Raw genomic sequence first — 21,161 nt, 5'->3', positions numbered from 1 at the left:
ACTGTCACTTAGCGTAAACACCTCCTCTTCCCCAGTCTTCAAGTATTACAGAAGTTTAAAGGGAAAAACTACAATTCCCAGACTCCATTGCAGATAGTTTGGGATAAGAACGAGCTAAACCCCTTTTAGACATTGTCACAAAGGATGATGTGAGACAGAGGCTGTCTCTGCTAGCCTTCCAGATTGTAGAAGGCAGCGCACTACAGCGACAGACTTGGGGTTCTAGTGTCAGCTCATCAGCATCCTGGGAGATTAAAGTGACAGTAGTATCCAGAGTGCAGTGATGTGTGTTTGTGTGGTGAGCTCCATACCGCTTCCTCTAACAATCACGCAAGCACCTAACTTCCTGTACTGAGTCTCTCTGCTCAGTACTTACTACAGTCTGCTTTCCTGAACCGACCCTCACGGCTTTCTCAATGGTTACCTCTATGCTTAATGCCTTGTCCGGACACAGAAAATTCCACGTGGTGGCTCCAATTCGTTGGAGCAGATTAATAGAACTGAGCATGCTCAGGATTCTTGAGGACACTCAACCTCCCCAGGCTCTGTGGAAACAGACTAACCTTCTTCTGGTCACCTCACACTTCTGCATGCCAATCCCCCACAGCCTCTCCGCGGCGACTTCCTAGCTGCCTGTCTGTATTCCTTCTCTAACTTGTGTGAAAATTGTCCTCTTTCCACTCTGCTATAATGCTTTGTTTCTTCCGTTCCTACTTATCTTGGCTTCACTTTCAACTCCCTAAACACACAGGGACAGTAATTACTCAAAAAGAAAACTATTGGGCAAGCAATTTGTTTCCTTACTGCTCACAGCGCTTTAGCAAACACTTGTCTCCAGCTGCTGTCCTCTGCTCCATCAAGATTGCCGCCCAATGTTAGGGTTGCCATGGAAGCCAGAAATAACATGCTGGGGATCCGCACCACACAGAGTCGGTGCCTTTGGTTTTACACAAAGCCCTTCTTGTAGCTGGTCACTAATATGTGGAATGATTAATAAACAAGAGAGCGAGCTAACAGGCTGAAATGGTGCTTCTTCAAGGCTCAGAAGCATCAAGCACCAAGCACTTGGGACTTGTACATATTAAAGCCAAAAAGAGAATGCTAAAGGCTAGATCCAGTGTTTCTATTCTTCCAGTGGAGAAGGCCATGCTGTGTTGGGGTGGAACAGCCTCTTGACCCCTAGCTGGCTCCTGTCCCAAAACCAGGGGCAAGTAGTTGGATCTCCCTAACCTTTAGGGTTTCTACAAGACTGGGACAACAAGATGGGGCTGTGGTGAGGACTGAACAAAAGAACATGCGTTAAGGGCTTCGAATGGCACCGGACAGAGAGTATCATGACAATTTGCTATTGTTATTAGCATCCCCACCTAGCAACACATTAAACTTTGTGGCAGGGACATATGGAAGAGGAGCCACACTGAGCACCCAGAGGCTTGCTTGTTAGATCTAGTGAGGGAACACTAGCCATATAATTTTTTTTTAACTCATCATTTTCTATCTTCACCGATTGCCTCCTTCCCTGTGAAACAAGAGTGTTGGATGAAATGATATGCCTTGGTTCTTTGCCAGTTCTAGTGTGCTACAGTTGTAAATAAAAGAAATTAGGTAGAAACTGCTTGTTGGCCCTTTATACGTAGCTCTAGCCACATCGACGATAGCTAATATTTATGGAACAACTATTATAGATCATCAGAACGCACTAGCTCACGCAGTCCCCATTTCAGAGGGGAAGCTGTAGCTCTGAGAGGGTCCTTTGCCCAGGACCACACAGGTAGTAAATGGCAGAGTGGGGATTCAAATATATCTGACTCTAGAGTTCCTGTGATTGACTGGAAGAGCAACATGCACACACACAACTGCACAAAAACATAATCCATTCATATATATATATATATATATATATATATACACACATACACACACACACACACACACACACACACATTGCTGAGTTGTAATTGCAGGCTGTATGCTGAGATGCAGGTTTTCAACAACCTAATACTGTTCAAAGAAAACTTTTAGACTGCCTTTAAATAAAATAATGCTGAGCTCTCCGTTACACTGCAGAGATTTTCCAGCTCTGTCATCAGCCTTCACCTGGACAGCAGTACTTACCCACTGACAAGAGCTTGCCTATGCCCTCTACAGCTTAGCCTTGATCCCACAGCTAGGGCGATTCTCCAAAAGCCAAAGGAAATCCTGTCATTTCTTTGAACTACCCATGCCTTCTGTGACAAAGGCTCCATAACTGGAAGCAAAACATAGGAAGTCGGTCTCTAATGGACAGGCTTTCGCCATTAGGAATACTTAGTCCTCATTAGGACAGAGGAAGGACAGATATGACCTGGGGGCTGGATATGATGCCCAGTTCCCTGGACCTGGTAGAGCTGTATTCACAGGCGCATTTGGAAAGGAGTTAATCTGGCAGGGATCTTGGGACTATAAAGGGGTTTTATCGACTTTACTGACATATGAAACATCATGTTTATGAGGTTGAAAGGCTCAGGCAGATCTGGCTATCTCAGGATGCCATGTAAAATCAGACTCTTAAAGTGCTAAAGCAATCCAGAGGAGTTAGGAGTAAGGCAAAGCAGGTTGCTCAAAAGCAAATGTGGCAAGAGCTCCGTGGACCCAGAAGTCCTGGGGTGGGGGGTGGGGGGGCACGGGACTGACCAGCAGCCAAGATTCTGTGCCTGTGAACCTCTGGAAGGGCTTAAAACCTACATGAAAATTCAACAGACGTCTAAGTGATAAAGCAGTACAGGTGGAAAACAGTAAGCTTGTCCCAGGTGGTATCCCCCAGAATACATTGTGTACATTTCTTCCCTTCAAGAAAGTACACCAAGATTGTTCACCCAGCTCTGGGCCCTTTGAGCATCCAGATGTGGCTGATGGTGAGGCAGCAGGCATGTGCTGGCCTGGAGCCTGTTAGACCTGAGAGGGCAGCTCAAGCAATGGGTACAGCAGGTAAGAGCCTTGCTCCCTCTTGCCCCTAGGGAGAACCGAACAGCACATGGCAGCGCTGCCCGCCCAGCCAGGCAGGGTAATGTGTGGCAGGTCCTCAGCAGTGCCCGAAGATGAGGATATAGGGCAGTTCATGGAGGATGGCTGAGAGTCACAGAGAGCTGCATGAGAGTAGGTTGGATCAGCAACGCTGCGCCTAGTGTTGCACTTTTGAGGAAACAACTGAAACGAGTGATGGGACCTCTTCATGCTGTGTTAGACCTTGTTAAGATTTTTAGTACCTCCTAGCCATTTAAATCCCCAAACCAATTGGCACTTCCTTGGAATGGATTGTGCTGGGTGTTCAGAGATCCTGTCCACTGTTGTATAAAGGTTTGTTTTATATAATGTTAATCCTTGAGTGTTTAACAGATGTGTAAAGACATATGGAAGAACAGTAAAAGCAGCAGTCAAAAGGCTTAAACAGACTTTCGGTGCACAGGAAAAAAAGAAAGTACAGAAGCTATAATGTTATTGAATATCCCAGTGCCAAGGTGGGTTAGCTCTCTGTGAGCTGTTGACCAGGAAGGTCCAAGGTCTCCACAAACCATAAGGGCTATTGCTGCTGCTGCTGCTGCTACTGGTTGTAAGCTGGGACTAAATGGTAAACCCTGCCTGTTTCCAACGACACTACTTGCTTTGGTTGTAGGACATTAAAAAATAAATTAAACTAGAACTTAGGTTGAAATCCTCTACTGTTGGATAGGTCTTGCAGTGTCTGAAGTCTGATGGGAGAGATTCATAAGTCCTGCTCGGTTGTGAAGATTGTGTGCTATGTTACCAACGTGGTTGAGAAGATGTGCCTGCTGGTGAAATAATGACACAGCTATTAGGGATACAACCAATTGTTTACGGATTGGAGTTAAGGCCCACTTACAGGAAGAACTTGAGTTAAGAATCTTAGCCTATACCAAAGCCATTTACAGATTCAATGCAATCCCTATCAAAATACCTACACAATTTTTTAAAGACATTGAAAGATCAATTCTCAACTTGATATGGAAAAACAAAAAACTCAGAATAGCTAAAACAATTCTATACAATAAAAGATCCTCCAGAGGAATCTCCATACCTGATCTCTAGCTGTACAATAGAGCAACAGTAATTAAAATAGCATGGTACTGGCGCAGCAATAGGCTGGCTGATCAGTCGAATCAAAGACCCAGAAATGAATCCACACACATATGATCACTTGATTTTTTTACAAAGAGGCCAAATCTATTCAATGGAAAAAGGGTAGCATCTTCAACAAATGGTGCTGGTCTAACTGGATGTCTACATGTAGAAAAATGTAATTAGACCCATATTTATCACCATGCACAAAACTCAAGTCCAGGTGGATTAAAGACCTCAACATAAAACCAGAGACACTAAATCAGTTAGAAGAAAAAGTGAGGAAGAGCCTGGAAAACATTGGCACAGGAGACAACTTCCTAAACAGAACTCTAACAGCCCAGGCCATAAGGACAATTAATAAATGGGACCACATGAGGCCAAGAAGCTTCTGTAAGGTAGAAGACACTGTCAAAAGAACAAAGTGACAGCCTACAGACTGGGAAAAGATCTTCACCAACCCTACACCTGACAAAGGTCTGATATCCAAAATATATAAAGAGCTCAAGAAAGTAAACACCACCAAACCAAATAACCCAACTTAGAAATGGAGCTCAGAACTAAACAGAGAATTCTCAACAATAGAATATTTAATGTCTGAGAAACACTTAAAAGAAATGCTCTACATGTTTAGTCGAGAAATGCAAATCAAAATGACTCTGATATTCCATCTTACACCCATCAGAATGGCTAAGCTCAAAAACTCAAGTGACAGCACATGCTGGCGAAGATGTGGAGAAAGGGGAACACTCCTTCATTGCTGGTGGGAGCGCAAACTTGTATAACCACTTTGGAAATCTATGTGGCACTTTTTCAGAAAACTGGGAATAGGGCTTCCTCAATACCCAGCTATTCCACTCCTTGGAATATACCCAGAAGATGCTCCACCACACAACAAGGATATATGCTCAACCATGTTCATAGCAGCTTTATTCATAATAGCCAGAACCTGGAAACAGCCTAAATGTCCCTCAGTTGAAGAATGGATAAAGAAACTGTGGTACATTTACACTATGGAATACTACTCAGCTATTAAAAACAAGGAAATCCCGAAATTTGTGGGCAAATGGATTGAGCTAGAAATGATCATACTGAGTGAGTTAACCCAGAAGCAGAAAGACTCACATGGTATATACTCACTTATAATTGGACACTAACCCAAAAGGCATGTCCCATGAAAGTCTTCACTTACCAGGAGATTGGTAAAGATGAGAGAACATCCTATTGTGACTCCAGGTAAGAGAAATAGAGGAAAATGGGGAAATAGAAGGTTCCAGAGGGTCCTAGAAACCACAAGAAGAACATCATGGTGGGTGGATCTGGGCCCAGGGGTTCTGCTCAAACTACTGCACCAACCAAGGACAGTACAAGCAATAAATATTGAACCCCTACTCGGATCTAGCCAATAGACAGGACATTCTCCACAGTTATGTGGAGAGTGGGGAATGACTCTGACATGAACTCTGGTGCCCCATATTTGACCACTTCTCCATGGTGGGGAGGCCTGGTGGCACTCAGAGAAAGAATAAGCAGGCTACCAAGATGAGACTTGATAGCCTATGACCATATAGTGTGGGAGGAGGTCTGCCTCGGTCATAGATCTGGGGGGTGGGGGGGAAGAGGGTGAAAGCAGGAGGGAGGGAGGAACGGGAGGATACAAGTGAGGGGATAACAATTAAGTTGTAATCTGAGTAAATTAATTAAAAAAAAGAATCTTAGCTTAGAATATGGTCTCTTCTAAATAAAATGGCATGATCAAAATGGCTTCTGGTTTCAACTGTCCATCACAGGTGATTAAAACATCTGTACTGTTTTGAATGATAATGGCCCTCATAAGTTCATATATTGAAATACTTAGTCCCCAGTTGATGGGACTGTTTGGGAAATATTAGGGAGTGTGGCCTTGGAGGAGGTATGTCACTGGGGGTGGGCTTTTAAGCTTCACCATTCCCAGTTAGCTCCTCCTGTCATCTACTCGTGAATGAGTGAATTCTCAGCTCTTCCTGTCTTTGCTCCACCATCATGAATCTAGCCCTCTGAAACCATAGCCCAATTAAAAGCTTATTGCCAGTCAGGCGTGGTGGCGCACTCCTTTAATCCCAGCACTCAGGAGGGAGAGGCTGGCTGATCACTGTGAGTTCAAGGCCACCCTGGTCTACAAAGTGATCCCAGGACAGCCAAGGCAACACAGAGAAACCCTGTCTAAAAAAAAACCAACCAACCAAACAAACAAACAAACAAGCAAAAAAGCTTTATTGCCTAAACGTGCTGACAACAGTGTTTTGTCCCAGCAATAGAAAAGTAACTAGCATGACATCTCAGATCATAATTTTCTTATCTATAAATTAGGCATCATTATAAAATCTAACTCTCAAGAACTCAATGAGGCCAAGGGAGATAAGACAAGCAATAAATGTAAAACTGTAAAACCCTTTCAGAATGGCAGAGAGGATCAAAGGAACACAAGAACCAGCAGACTTCCAATCTACACACCCGTGCCCCAGGTCTCAGTGATTTCTGTTTTTTGTTTTTAGATTTTTATGAAAAGCTTTATGATTCATGAAAAGAAAACACTGAGTCCTTTTTGAAAAAGTATGTTGTGTCACCTATTATTAAAACTTAGCTTAGAACCATAAACTGAGATTGGTAGCAAAACATTTGAGAATGTAGACAAATGTGACAATTCCTAAGGAAAACATCAGTTTCCAAGCTAAACTACAAAACTAGAAATAAAATGATGGCTTTTAATAAAATTAAGTTAGCTTCAAAGATATCCTTTGTACAAAACACATCAATTCCAAAGCAAACTTTTTAAAGACAAATAATCCCTATTTTATAAAAGACATATATTTTCATGAAACTAATTTAACCTTGATACCAAAACTTTGATAGTACAAAACAGAGAAAATGATAGGAAATAACTAGCTAATCTCATTTATGAGTCAAAGTATGAAAATGCACTAGTAAAATGATATATTCACATAAACTATTAAAGGCTCTAAAAAATATTTTAGCAAATTAATAAAAAGCACATCATGACCAAGTAAGATTTACCCCAATAATGCAACAATTGGTGTTGTGCTAGGAAACCCAATGGCACACCCATCACATTATCAAACAGAAATAGAAAACGTTCCTTATCATAACTGTAAGTGAATAAACAGCATTTGGAAAGACAGAGCATAGGAACTGTGACAATGACAAATGGCTTTTGTGCATCCTTTGGAGTCTCGTGCTCAACCCCCTCCCTCAGCCCAAGAGCAGAGGGCATTTCCATTAATACTCTGATTCCAAAACAGGCCAAAGCATTTCCTCAGCTGAAGCAGACTTAAATTTTTCCAAATTCCTGCTCCTGTTCTCCCAGCAAGGCATCCACCGGTACTCTGATTCTTCTCCAAAGTATTTGGCATCTACAGGTGAAGACTAGGAAGTGAGTCTTTACCCTCACACAGTGAGCACACCCACTGCCTCTAAGATGTGGCAGACGCAATGCTCCTATTTTGTAAGTGGTACAGGGAGTGGAGTGGGTGAAGGCATAAAGACTGTATTCCAAAGAGTGCCACCTGCTTTTCTAGAGCAGTGTGCCAGCTGGTATGGTCATCTATTGTGGGGTGCTATGTATTCAAATGCTAAATACTGGCCCCCAAGATCTGGATGCTATCCAGACAAGTATACCAGGCGATGTTGTGTAAACCTTGCTCCCCAATTGAAAGTAGGTTGGTAAATAAAATATCTAGAAGCCTGTAACTGGGCCAAAGAGAAGTAGGTGGAGCTTAGGCTCCCAGGCTTGAGGTCAGATCTGGACCATGAAGTGGGAAAGAGAGGGAGAGGAGGCAGAGAGAAGGAAGTATCCATGGGGCAGTGCATTCCATGAGCACACGGCCATGAAGGCTGGCCTGGTGGAACAGGAGCAGCCCACGCAGGAACAATTATGGCAAGTAACTTGGGGTCTGTAGCTGGGAAATAGCAAAATTGCTTAGAGGGTTGATGGCTGTCCAGTTACTGTGCTTTAAAGCTTTTATAAATTCAAAAAGTCTCTGTCTCGATTATTTGGGAACTAGCCAGGGTAGAGAACCTTCTAGAATCTAAGATCCCTCTAGAATCTAAGAGCCATCTCACATGTTTCATTGCAGGATTGTCAGAAAATGCCTGAGCACTCCCTTGGCCTAGCAGCTCCTTTTCCAACAGGGTGGAGCAACCTAAGATCAAGGTCTCACAAGGCCAGGACTCCCTGTTGCCATGGGGACTGTAGGATCCCAGGAAACTCAGAGTCCACTAGTGTGAGGAAGACAACTACAGACAACCCTGGAGGCAGCTGGGCCCCCAATTTTGGCAGCAAGTCAATTGGACCCTCTACCACTGAAAGCCTACTATGCCATGTTTGCTATGGATGGTAGATAGTCCCCTCATGGAGTATAGGCTCATACTGTGGCTCAGTGTGGCCAGCAATGGCACTTCTGGGAAGCTGGGGTCACTAGATGGACAAAAGAGATAAAAGAGTTCTAAGATAAGACATTATGTCTGTGGAAGCTCAAGGCCAAAGATCAAGGAAAACCCAAGAGCTTGCATCCTACAGATAAGACACAAGTCTATCTCTGAAGTTTCAATGTTTCTCCAGAGTTTTCTGCCAAAAGTTTTATGATCTTTGAAAATAAAACAATGGGCATGCTTTAGTAAAGAACAGTGCCACTTATTAAAGCGTGGCTCCATTTTGGGAGGTGCAATGGATGCCAACAAAATTAATGTTGATAAGTGGGGCAGTTTTTTAAGGAAACCACCAATTACCAGAGGAGACCGAAAGATAAATACAAAAGTCAAATCAATGAATAGCTTTTAAAGAAAGTCAATAAGTTGTCAAGAGAATCCCTGTACTGGCCAGCTCTGTGTCAATTGATGTAAGCTAGAGTCGTCAGAGAGGAAGGAGCCTCGGCTGAGAAAATGCCTCCATGAGATTCAGCTCTGAGACATTTTCTCAACCAGTGATCAATTTGAGAGGGCCCAGCCCATAGTGGATGGGGCCATCCCTGGGCTGGTGGTCCTGGGGTCTATAAGAAAGCAGGCAGAGCTAGCCATGTGGAGCAAGCCAGTAAGCAGCACCCCTCCATGGCCGCTGCATCAGCTCCTGCCTCCAGGTTCCTGTCCTGTTTGAGTTCCTGTCTTGACTTCATTTGGTGGGATGTGTGGGACAGTCACAGAGGACAGCCACTAGGACACCTACGTCCATCTGACATAGCTAACACAGGCTCACATGCCAAACATAACTATGAGTGTGGCTCAACAAAAAAGAGCAAGAATTGCCTAGAACAATATGTGTGTGTGTGTGTGTGTGTGTGTGAGAGAGAGAGAGAGAGAGAGAGAGAGAGAGAGAGAGAGAGAGAGAGAGAGAGAGAGAGAGATTTTCAATCCTGTAGTTTTTGAGCTTCCAATTTGGAGAAGACAACATCATGTTACAATGACAAAACGTTGGGCACACCTGATTCTAGGTGCACACAGGTGAACAGGACTCCATGCCCACTCCATCTCTAAGATGTAAGGATTCTTCATCTTTCACTGGTCCAAGCTCAGCCCCAGCACTAAGGCTTCTTTACTGAATGGGTCAAATAGAAAGGCACAGGCCCTGGTGTCAGAACTGAGGAATGAAGATCTGGGGATGGACAGCAGGTTCCCACTGCCGTTGCCAGGCCGGGGCCCTTCGGACTCTGGACTCCCTCCCACGGCCTCTCATGGTGCAATGCCCACACCACATGTGACCCATCATGCCTTCCCACAGGCCCCTCCTGGCTCTGAGCTCAAACTACCCAAAGCCAACGTTTGTCTTGCTTCCCTCAACCCTCCTCAAGCTTCATCTCATTGTACCAGACCATCCTTTGACATTTGACGTATTTGCTGGCTGTGGGGCTTGTGAGACCTTCTCCATCCTCCCTCTGCGGCCCCACCAAACTCCGAGCAGCCAAAATACACACACCGACTCCCTTTCATTTTTCCCTACCCATTTGGATATTTGGAAAGAAGACTTTGCTCAACTTGAAGTTCTCGGTTTTGGATTAAAAAAAAAAAAAAAAAAAAAGAACTTACTCAAATTGTCCCCCCTACCCCTGCACTTGGTTACATTAGAGCGGTTCCTATCTGTGTCTCCGGGGCGGTGGCTGGACAGCTGCATGGACAGCTGCATGGAAGGCTGGGCCCGCTTCAGAGATGGGACTCCACACTGCAACTTGAAGTTAATACAGTACCACTGTGCCAAAGTCTGAATGTGCGTGGCCATGTCACGTGCCATACACCACATCAGGTGAGTCAGAAAGAAAAAGCAAGCTATTCAAGAAACAAGTCAGAGGGTGACATACATTTCTTCTACAAACCAGGAAAGTGGGAGGCATAGTGACTTTCTAGAGGGTAAACAGAACCTTCTCAGAATTTATATGCTAAAATTCTAACCACACATCAAGAGGTTAGCCATGCTGGAAACACCATCTTAGGTTATTGAGACCTGGGTGTGGTAGCCACGCCTGTAACTCCAGCACTCAAACAGAAGTGGGAGGATTAAGAATGCAAGATCAGGGCTGAATGTGGTGGTGCACCCCTTTAATCCCAACACTTGGGAGGCAGAGGCAGGTGGATCTCAGTGAGTTCAAGGCCAGCCTGGTCTACAAAGCAAGTCCAGGACAACCAGGGAAGAAATTTAGATAGAGAAAGGCACATGGAAGGGGCCATGTGAAGACACAGAGTGAGGCGGCCAGGTCAGAGAGCTCAAAGGAAAGCAGACTCAGACCACCTTGACCTCAGACCTCCTGCCTTGGGAACTACAACACAATGCATTTGTGGTGTTTTAAATCCCAAAGCTGTGGTCCACTCTTCTAGAGTTCCAACGAACCAACACACCACTCAACTCTATATTATTTCTTGTCAAGAACACAGTAAATATTTGTAAACAATTGTTGTTTGTGTAACGCTTAAAACAAACTCATTTTGCATTTTTCAGTAATACTCATTAAATATTTAGATACGATTTTACAGAGTAAAGATGATAATCCTTATATAAACATTAAAAATAATATTTAAAAATGAAATTGTGAAGAAAAAAGAAGAATGAAATTGTGGTATACGGGCACAAAGTTAGGAAGAGTGGGGAACGGGGAATGATCTGAAGAAATTAAGGGGAGGAATGGGCGGGGTAAATATAATCAAAATACATTGTATGAAATTCTCAAAAATATGAGTAAACTTTTTGAAAAATGAAATTATGACATTCACAGGAAAAGAGATAAAAATGGAATTTTTATCAATACCATGTTTTCCCTTGCATGTCATATATATATATATATATATATACATACATGTATATATGGTATGTGCATGCATGTGTGTAGGATATGAGAGTAAAAAGGGGAGAGAGAAGGAAGAGATGGAGAGAGAGGGTGGGGGGGGGTTGGCTATTTATGCCCACTCTGGCAGTGGGGGATAGGTGTACAGAGACCCCCCTTGTAGGCCCCACCCCTGAAGACCTCCAGTTGCCAGACTTCTCCCACAAACTACTCTGGCACTAGGCCTGAACCCCTAAGAGCACTTGAGTGATCAGCTCCTGTCCCCACCCCTGAGGAGCTCCAGCAGCAAGGCCCTACCCCCCAGACTTCGCCAAGGGCCATAACAACTGTCACCAGCCCCTTGAGGTGAGAGTGTGGCCAGGACCTGCCCTACAGAAAAAAAATCCCACCAGCCCCTAACCTTGCCCCAAGGTCAGGCCACATAATCCCTCCAATCCCAGGCCACCCTGGAAAGCTGCACGAGCACCACTGGAACCACATCCTTATCACCCAAAACCCCACATCCCACATGCCTCACACACCACCCCCTCACACACCCATCCCCTCACACACACACACCCCTCACACACACACCAAGAAACCCTGTATAAACCCTGGCTTCTGCTCAGTTCTCTGTTGCTTCTCTCCTAGCAGAGGCAGCCACCCACCTGGGTTTTCCCCTCCCAATAAATCGCTTGTGTGAGGTTAGTTGTGCGGTACTTGGTGGTATCCCATGGCTCCTGACTGCCAGGGTAACTTTCCTGTCTGAGCTGCAACACTTACAGGGAACGAAGGAGAGAGTAATGGCATAGAGTTGTTATGAGCACAGGAGGGAGAGAAAAAGGAACGGCATGAATGGATGAGCCACTGGAGGCGAAAAAGAACAAATGTAACAATACAGATATGCAACAATGCCACGATGAAACGCATTCTTTGTTCTAAGCCAAAATTTCACTAAAAATAAAACAAATTTTAACAAAAATTTTTAATATTTAGTTTTACTATTATTTTTATTATTATTCAGATTACATCGCAATTCTTATCCCTTCATTTGTATCTTCCTGTTCCAACCCTCCCTCCTTCTTTCATCCTATTCTCCTCCCCTAGACCTCTGACAGAAGGGGACCTCTTCCCCCACCATCTGACCACAGCCTATCAGGGCTCATTCAGATAGCCTGCTTCCTCTTCCTCTGAGTGCCAGGCCTCCCCACCAAAGGGAAGTGATCAAATTGCGGGCACTAGAGTTCATGTCAGAGGCAGTCCCTGCTCTCGCCACAACTGTGGAGAATGAGCTGTCCACTGGCTAGATCTGGACAGGGGGTCTAGGTTTGCAGCATGTGTTGTCCTTGGTTGGTACAACAGTTTGTGCAGACCTGCAAAGCATCTTGCCAAATTTGCAAGTGACCCTGACTTGCTATATCAAGGAATAAAAGAGCTAAAAATGAAAGAAAGAAAGGAAGGGAGGGAAGGAAGAAGGGAAGGAGGAAAAAAAACAATGAGCCTGAGCAAAGAAAAAAGCAGCTAGATCTTAGAAATGGATTGGAAAGCCAGGCGGTAGTGGCACACGCCTTTAATCCCAGCACTCGGGAGGCAGAGGCAGGTGGATCTCTGTGAGTTCAAGGCCAGCCTGGTCTACAAAGGGAGTCCAGGACAGCCAAGGCTACACAGAGAGACTCTGTCTCGAAAAGCCAAAAACCAAAAAACCAAAACAAGAACACAAATGGATTGAAAAGAAAATGTGCAGCCTTCATAGAGCACCCCCAGTGACTTTCCAAGCTTCAGATCCCTAGGAGTTTTGGCTATTTTCTGTATTGCCTGGCTTTGAAATCCTTCGTCAGCCCAGAGGCCTCTTTCCAGACTCCCTTGGCCAAGCTGGGACTTCGTTTACTCCTTCCTAGGATGCACCACATGCCTGTGGGATCCCAGACTCATTGCTGAGCTGCTGATACAACAGCAAACTCACAAAGCAGGGACTTGCTCTGCAGGCAAAGCAGACTGATGAGGCTGTGGGAATGCAGTCCCGGCTTTAAATCCAGACTCAGTGTAGGAATGTTGCTCCTGGGACCTAAAAGGTGAGCGCAATTCAGGTGGATGGAACAGAGGGGAGTATCTAGGGTTATAGGTAAGGGTTTGGGCAGAGTAAACAAAAACCAAATTCTACCTCTGTCCACTGGGTTCAGAGCTTTATTGAAACACCTAAGTTCTCAAAGGCTCAGCTCCACCCAAAGAATGGGCCTAACCTCACTGAGCTGAGCGGCGTGGACTGTCCCAGCACAACGCCAGGCAGCAATAGATGCAAAGGAGAAATAACAGTAACAAATAAAACAACCAAACAGCCTCACACTGTCATTGTCATCATCATTATCAGCTAAGAAGACCAGGGACATGATTGAAATAGGAGACTAGAGGACTCATTGGGGGGACCCCACCCCACCTGTTCTCTATGTCACATCCACAGGTCAGCTGGGCTGTACCCACAGCTCCATGCAGCTTTTGGCAATCAAGGAAGGCAACAAGAGAAGGAGAGCTAAGAGGAGGTTTTTTTTTTTAAGGCTATAAAAAAGGGAGGAGCAAAAAAAAAAAAAAAAAAAGATTTTAATAGGGAACAGAAGGAAAGACGCAGTCTGCAAAGGAGGGGAAACCAGCTTATCTGTTGGCGAGGAAAAGTTTTCAATCTGTAGCTTGTTGAAAACCAGATTCGGCACTTTCTGGAGTTCTCCAAGCATTAATCACAAGATAAGAGAGAGGAATTAATCTCATACAGTTTATTAAAAAATGAGTAATAACAGAAGCTGGTTTATATGTTAATCAGGCATGAAAAATGACTTTCATAAAGAAGAGCATCCCTGTACCGAGAAGCAGCAATGAAGCCCTCTGTCAAGTCCACAACTCCACGGATTCGACTGGACGTTCACAGTGAGCGGACATAGAACGAACAGGGAAGCACTGTACTGCAAAAGCCTTTTCTGTATTTAAAACAATCTCATAAACCCCATACATCAACCTTCATTTTTATGATCAGTTCTAATGATAAAGATCCAGCCAAGTGGGTCCTGCAGAGACCCCACGTGACTTGCTGCGCTGCAAGAGGCTGGCTCCCCACACAGGCGTAGGCTCTACCTTTGCCAACTCCTCCCTGGGTAGGAATATGCTAGCAGCTTATTTCTGAACTTCCAGAGGGGTGGACCCAGCCTGAAGTTAGTTAATGCTCCAGCTGCAGTTTTCCCTGCAGATGTTATTTGTCTCGAGTCCTCTTCCTGGCTCACAGCACAGCATCGCCCGAGGCCTTCCCCATTTCCACGCCATCTCGGAGGCTGCTCTTCAGTGATGGTTATTTTACTGAGGTCCTCAGAAATACTGCTGTTCGGCTTGCAAAACCGACTAAGAGAGACCTGCTGGGAGTGGGGCTAAATTACCTGTGCTCCAAAAAGCCTTCCATAGGCTCCTGATGTGCCTGGTCCCTTTGCCCCATCCTCCGTACCCCTAAACTTCTTTCCCAACTCTTCCTACCCAAAACCTCCATCTTAGCTTCCAAATCGTGGTAGTTCTTACCTGATGAGAGTGAGAGAGAGCAGAGGATTGCATTTGGCATCCCATAGAGGGATGTGGAAAGAAATTCTGACATTGCATCTCCTAGAGAAAACCTGAGGAGGACTCACTGACCTTCTCTTCCTTCTGGAGAGGAACAAAGTCTCAGAGAAGAAAGCCATTTGCCTAAGAAAGAATTAGTCAAATCAAGACTGAAATTGGGGCTCAGCTGAGATGGCTCAGCAATTAAGATGCTTGATGCACACACATGGGGATCTGAATGCAGGTTCTCAGCGATGTGTGCGTGTCTGTAACCCCAGTATCATGGGAGCAGAGAGAGAGGAAGATCACTAGAATACACACACACACACACACACACACACACACACACACACACACACACACACACACACGAGACAGAGAAATTTGGGGAAAGGAAGAGAAAGGGGGAGAGAGAGAGGAAGGGGACAGACAGAGAGAAAGGGAGGGAGGGGTGGGGAGAGAGAGAGAGAGAAAGGAGAGGAGAGAGAGACAGAGACTCAAGCTGGAATCAGCGGGGATGTGGCTCAGTGTCCAGGATTTGATTCCCCACCAGCACTAGAGAAATGAGTGAATAAACTAACGAATAAGCAAATAAATAAATATGGATCCAAGGGACAAAGTAAGCCATCACACATGGCAAAACCAGTGCCAAGGCTAGAGGTGGGTGGGAGCTCAGCCAGGCCTGTGGTGGCTGCACAGGAAGGCACACAGATGTCTCACGGCCTCCATGAAAACTCTCATGCCAGGCTTCGCCACCATGTCCTGGCATAGGGCACACCTGTCTTTGCTGACTCACCTTTCTCTGCTCTGTGTACATGTGCTGCAAAGCCATGCATCCCTTTCATAAGGTGAGGCACGCGGCAAGACTCATCTAGCATTGTTTACCCCCACAGATTAAATAAAAATGTGTCTAACTGTCTCAGGGGCTCAAATCAACCACCCTCCCTGGGCTGCGATCAGTGCACAGTACTCAACCCTCTCTCCAAGGGAGGCACAGTCTGGTGGGAAGCATTCAGCAAGTACAAAAATAACTGGAATGCTGATCTCTCTGGGGTAGGAACTACCACTAGCCCATAGGCTACAAGGCAGACAGGGTGGATACCTTGGCAAGGACCCACAGGGTGTGTGGTCTGCTGAAGGTGGCTCTTGACTGGAAGGAGGAGGAATTGGCATTTGACTGTCAAATCACATCTGACAATGGGTGTCTTGTTTGTTGGTTGGTTTTGGTTTTGGGGTTTTGGATTTTGGAGACAGGGTTTCTTTGTGTAGTCTTGGCTGTCCTGGAACTTGCTCTGTGGATGAGGCTGGCCTTGAACTCAGAGGTCCACTTGCCTCGGCCTCCCTCCCAAGTGCCACTACCACCTGTTGATGATGGGTATCTTGGGATTTCTATTGCTGCCATAAAACACCATGACCAAAAATCAAGTTGAGGAGAAAAGCCTTTATTTGGCTTACAGTTCTAGATTGCTGTTCATCATTGTTTGTTTGTTTTGGTTTTTGGTTTTGTTTTTTTTAAGACAGCGCTTTTATTTGTAGTCTTGGCTATCCTAGACTCACTTTGTAGACCAGGCTGGCCTCGAACTCACAGAGATCTGCCTGCCTCTGCCTCCCGAGTGCTAGGATTACAGGCGTGTGGCACTGTAGTCTACATCAACATAGTATGGATTTATTATTGATTCTTATTAACCAACACTTTTTTAAGTTTTACTTTAGTTCCTGGCACAATAATTCATGATATTTGTAATCCACATAGAAGTTCTTTGAGGCTCTCAGTTTTTTCTTGAGTGTATGAAGAAGATTTCTAAAATAAAAAAGCTGGAGAGAACATGCTCAGCTGACAGCCTGGCTAATCTGGAGATGCCTACATGGTTGCACACTGAGTCTACCAAATTATTGATCTTTCTATAAGCCCATCCCACCACCTCACTGCACATTCTTAATGGAGGCTATTGATCTTAGGCCCACCACACTATATCTCATGTCAGTCACAAGGTAGAAATCCCAGGAAGATGAAGAAGAAAAAGAAAAGCCCATGTGGATAGAAGACTGAATGGCCTACAAACACTGTTTGGAGAAATGGGTAGATACATGCCTTTTGGTGATAGCACACACACACACACACACACACACACACACACACACACACACACACACACAATTATGTGTTTGTAGGTGCGTGCATGTACATGTGTATGTAGACCAGAGGTCAACATTGGATGTTGCTCCTCATGACTCCATCCACCTTGTTCCTTTGAGACAGTCTTTTACTTGCCTGAGGCTGGCCAAGTCGGTTCGTAGGCTAGCCACTGAGCACTATGGACCCTTTTGTCTCCACCTCCCCGGTTCAAAGGAGGTTGAACGATAGCCGTGAAACTAGGCAGCAAACACCGAAACTCTGGCCAGGGTTCTGGAATGCAGCCTGCGTTGGGCGGCACTCCACCCGGTTCTCTTCAGAGTGCCGTCCAAAGCAGACTGCGTCCAGAACCCTGGCCAGAGTTGCAGTGTTTGCTGCCTAGTTTCACGGCTATCCTTCAACCCCCACTGTGAGCAAAGCCGCCTTTCTGCACTTAACTTTCCCTTGCTTGCTCACAGGTTCAGAGGGTGAGTCCATCGTCATGGTGAGGAGCACACATAGACAAGAGGGCCCTGGAGCAGTACCTGAGAGCTCACATCTGATCCCCATGTGAACAACTGCAGAGAAAGAGAGTTAATGGGGAATGACAGGGGCCTTTGAAAAGCCAACCCCCACTGTGACACGCTGCCTTTAATCCCAGCCCTCAGGAGCCAGAGAAAGTTCCAGGACAGCCAGGGGCTCTTACAAAGAGAAACCCTATCTCAAAATCAAGCCTCCCCATTAAAGAGAGAGAGAGAGAGAGAGAGAGAGAGAGAGAGAGAGAGAGAGAGAGAGAGAGAGAGAGAGAAGCCCACCCCCAGTGACACACTTCCTCCAACAAGGACACACCTCCTAATCCTTCTAATTCTTCTCAAACAATCACCACACGGGGACTAAGCATGCAAATTTATGAACCTGTGGCGGCCACTCTTATTCTAACCATCACATGGGGATGGGTGCCTTTGGCAAAATGGGTGTGTACCTCCTGTCGCAGAAGTTTGAGAGTCACCAATTCAGAGACTGGTGAGAGTGTGTGTATGAGGGACAGAAAAACAGAGACCTGGAGCCAAGAGAAGAGAAGAGAAGGCATAAGCTTTTCCGGCTGAGCCAGAGACAGCTCATCCCCAACCCAGCCTTATCAAAAACTCACTGTGGGGGTGCAGACATGGTTCCATGACGGAGTGCTTCCCCAGGATGTGAGAGGCCCTGGGTTCCAACACCAACATCATGAAAAAGGTAAAGTAAACCCAACCACACAGTCACAGATGATGATGATGATGTCCGAAGCAGGAATGATAAGAAAAAGTTATTTGTATATATTCAAATACATATGATGTTTATCATATAAATATCCTTAAATTCTTTTAACTTTTTTTGTTTGTTTGTTTTTGTTTTTCAAAATAGAGTTTATCTCTGCAGGTTTGGTTGTCCTGGAACTCTCTGTAGATCAAGATGGCCTTGAACTCAGAGATCCGCCTGCCTCTGCCTCCAGAGTGCTGGTATTAAAGGTGTGCATCACTACTACTGCCCAGCTCTTTTTAAAACAATTTTATGAAGTCTTGCATTCATGGCACTATGAACCAGGGACTCTCAGGAGAAGAAAGACAGGGTTACTGTTTGGCCAACCAAAACAGGTTCTGGCCTGTCAGAACAGGGTTCTTAGGTCCTTTGGTCCCTGGCTGTAATTTGTGGTCCTCAGGTATCTGTCTGAAGGGCCCATGTTTTAACAGCAGCCTGCAAGTTACAAAGGTAAAGCGGTTTCAGAGGTCACCATTCCTGGTTGTGCCAGAGTCGACATCTACTGTATACTTAGAATTTATAGAAATTGCATAATTTTCTCCCCTGAAAACATTCCAAAGCCAACAATCCTGCTTCCGTTTTACATACGAGGGAACAGAGTGTCAGAGAGGTCACCCAGTAGGAAACAGCAACAGGACTTGAATCCACACCTGTGCCAAAATATCGACTTGCTGCCCTGGCCAGCCTGCTTGTCAACCAGACACTCTGTCATGATCTGTGTGTTTCATGGTGTTTTCCTTCTGGAGGAAACACATTCCCTAGATGGAAATGACTAAGGACTGCCATTGTCCATTCCCCGTGCCTGGATGCAGCCCCACCTCTCCGTCACGCCTGCTTCCCTATAGCACCATATGCTGGAATATGAACAGATTCATCCAGACATGTTTAATAGATTTTTTTTCTTATAACACCCTGTCCAGGCAAGTCCAGCAAGGATACTTTCAGAAGGAAACTCTTTGCCTTTGCATTAAAACAGTCATGAGCCCACATTAACTCAAGGCTTTAAAATAGAAGTTTATTTTTTCCATGTCTTTTTAAATTTTTATTTAATTAATGTATTCAGATTACAACTCATTTGTTATCCTATCACTGTGTCCTCCCCTTCCTCCCTTTCCCCCTCCCACTTTCACCCTACTCCCCTCCCTTAGGTCTGTGACAGAAGGGGACCTCCTCCCCCACCACATGGTCACAGCCTATCAAGTCCCATCTTGGTAGCTGTCCTATTCTTTCTCTGAGTGCCAGCAGGCCTCCCCACCAACGGGAAGTTGTGAAATATGGGGCACCAGAGTTCATGTCAGAGTCAGTCCCCGCTCTCCACACAACTGTGGAGAATGTCCTGTCCCTTGGCTAGATCTGAGTAGGGGTTCAATATTTGCTGCATGTATTGTCTTTGGTTGGTGCAGTAGTTTGAGCAGACACCCCCTGAATCCAGATCTGCCTGTCATGATGTTTGTCTTGTAGGTTTCTAGGACCCTCTGTATCCTTCTATTTCCCCATTCTCCCATACTTCTCTCACCTAGAGTCCCAATAGGAAGTCCTCGCATCTATCCCAATCTCCTGATAAGTGAAAACTTTCATGGGACATACCTTTTGGGCTAGTGTCCAATTATAAGTGAATATATACCATGTGAGTCTTTCTGCTTCTGGATTAACTCACTCCGTATGATCATTTCTAGTTCCGTTCATTTGCCTGATAATTTCAGGATTTCCTTGTTTTTAATAGCTGAGTAGTATTCCATATTGTAGATGTAATACAGTTTCTTTATCCATTCTTCAACTGAGGGACATTTAAGTTGTTTCCAGGTTCTGGCTATTACAAATAAGGCTGCTATGAATATGGTTGAGCATATGTCCTTGTTGTAATGGGGCTCAGAATTAAACAGAGAATTCTCAACAGAGGGTTATCAAATGGCTGAGAAACACTTAAAGAAACACTCTATGTGTTTAGTCATCAGAGAAATGCAAATCAAACCGACTCTGAGATTCCATCTTACACCCATCAGAATGGCTAAGATCAAAAACTCAAGTGACAGCACATGTTGGTGAGGATGTGGAGAAAGGGGAACACTCCTCCATTGCTGGTGGGAGTGCAAACTTGTACAACCATTTTGGAAACCAATCTGGCATTTTCTCAGAAAACTGGCAATAGGGCAGCTATTCCTCTCCCAGGAAGCTTATTTTTCATCTGAAATCCTGGATGTTTTGTATCCACAGTCCAGATGCGCCAGTTTCCAATGGATTCCTCGAGTCCCCAGCACAGCCAGTACAGGACACAGAGGCAGGAGCCTCCCCAGCCCCTCTCCCACCCACACCACTTCCTGCTGCTGCAGGCACCCCTCACTCACCCAGCATTGCAGTCTGGGGGTTCGTCCGGACAAGGCGGCCTCTGGAGAAGAACCTGGCTTGGGGACGTTCTCTGACTCCAGCTGCGAGGACGAGTAGCTGTCCAAGCATCAGCAAGCACCCCAGCAACATCTTCTCCATCTTCAGGAGGAACAGGGGTGTGGCTGTAATGCAACACAGGAAAGACAAGTGAGATTTCTGGGTGTCCCTGACATCAGGGTGCCACAGTCCTACTGTCTTGTATTTTCAGGTCCCAATCATGCCACTTGTTTGGTTTTGCTCTTTCCAAACTTGAGGGTGCCATGTTGGCTGGCCAGGTCCTCTGGAGCACCCTTGAGCTGTCAGGGGCCATAGGAAAGTCCACTATTGCTTGTGTCACCAATCTATTTTAAAGGTTTTTATCAATTTAATTTATTATC

At 45.2% G+C, this 21,161-nt stretch overlaps 1 protein-coding gene across 2 annotated transcripts in view; it reads right to left on the bottom strand.

Annotated features, from left to right (window-relative positions):
• The window catches only part of Matn2 (matrilin 2), a 130,462-nt gene extending 109,559 nt beyond the window's left edge, over nucleotides 1-20,903 (bottom strand). For both annotated transcript variants that reach the window (XM_051159459.1, XM_051159461.1), the window contains exon 1: nucleotides 20,745-20,903. In XM_051159459.1, coding sequence (XP_051015416.1) covers nucleotides 20,745-20,883 — 139 coding nt within the window. In that variant the 5' untranslated portion in view covers nucleotides 20,884-20,903. The remainder of the gene's footprint in view (nucleotides 1-20,744) is intronic.
• Between the last annotated feature and the right edge of the window lie 258 nt (nucleotides 20,904-21,161).

Source organism: Acomys russatus, chromosome 17 (genome assembly GCF_903995435.1).
Source record: "Acomys russatus chromosome 17, mAcoRus1.1, whole genome shotgun sequence".
In the NCBI taxonomy this organism is placed as follows: domain Eukaryota; kingdom Metazoa; phylum Chordata; class Mammalia; order Rodentia; family Muridae; genus Acomys; species Acomys russatus.
The sequence above is the reverse complement of the archived record's forward strand: the minus strand, read 5'-3'. Positions and strand labels throughout refer to the sequence as shown.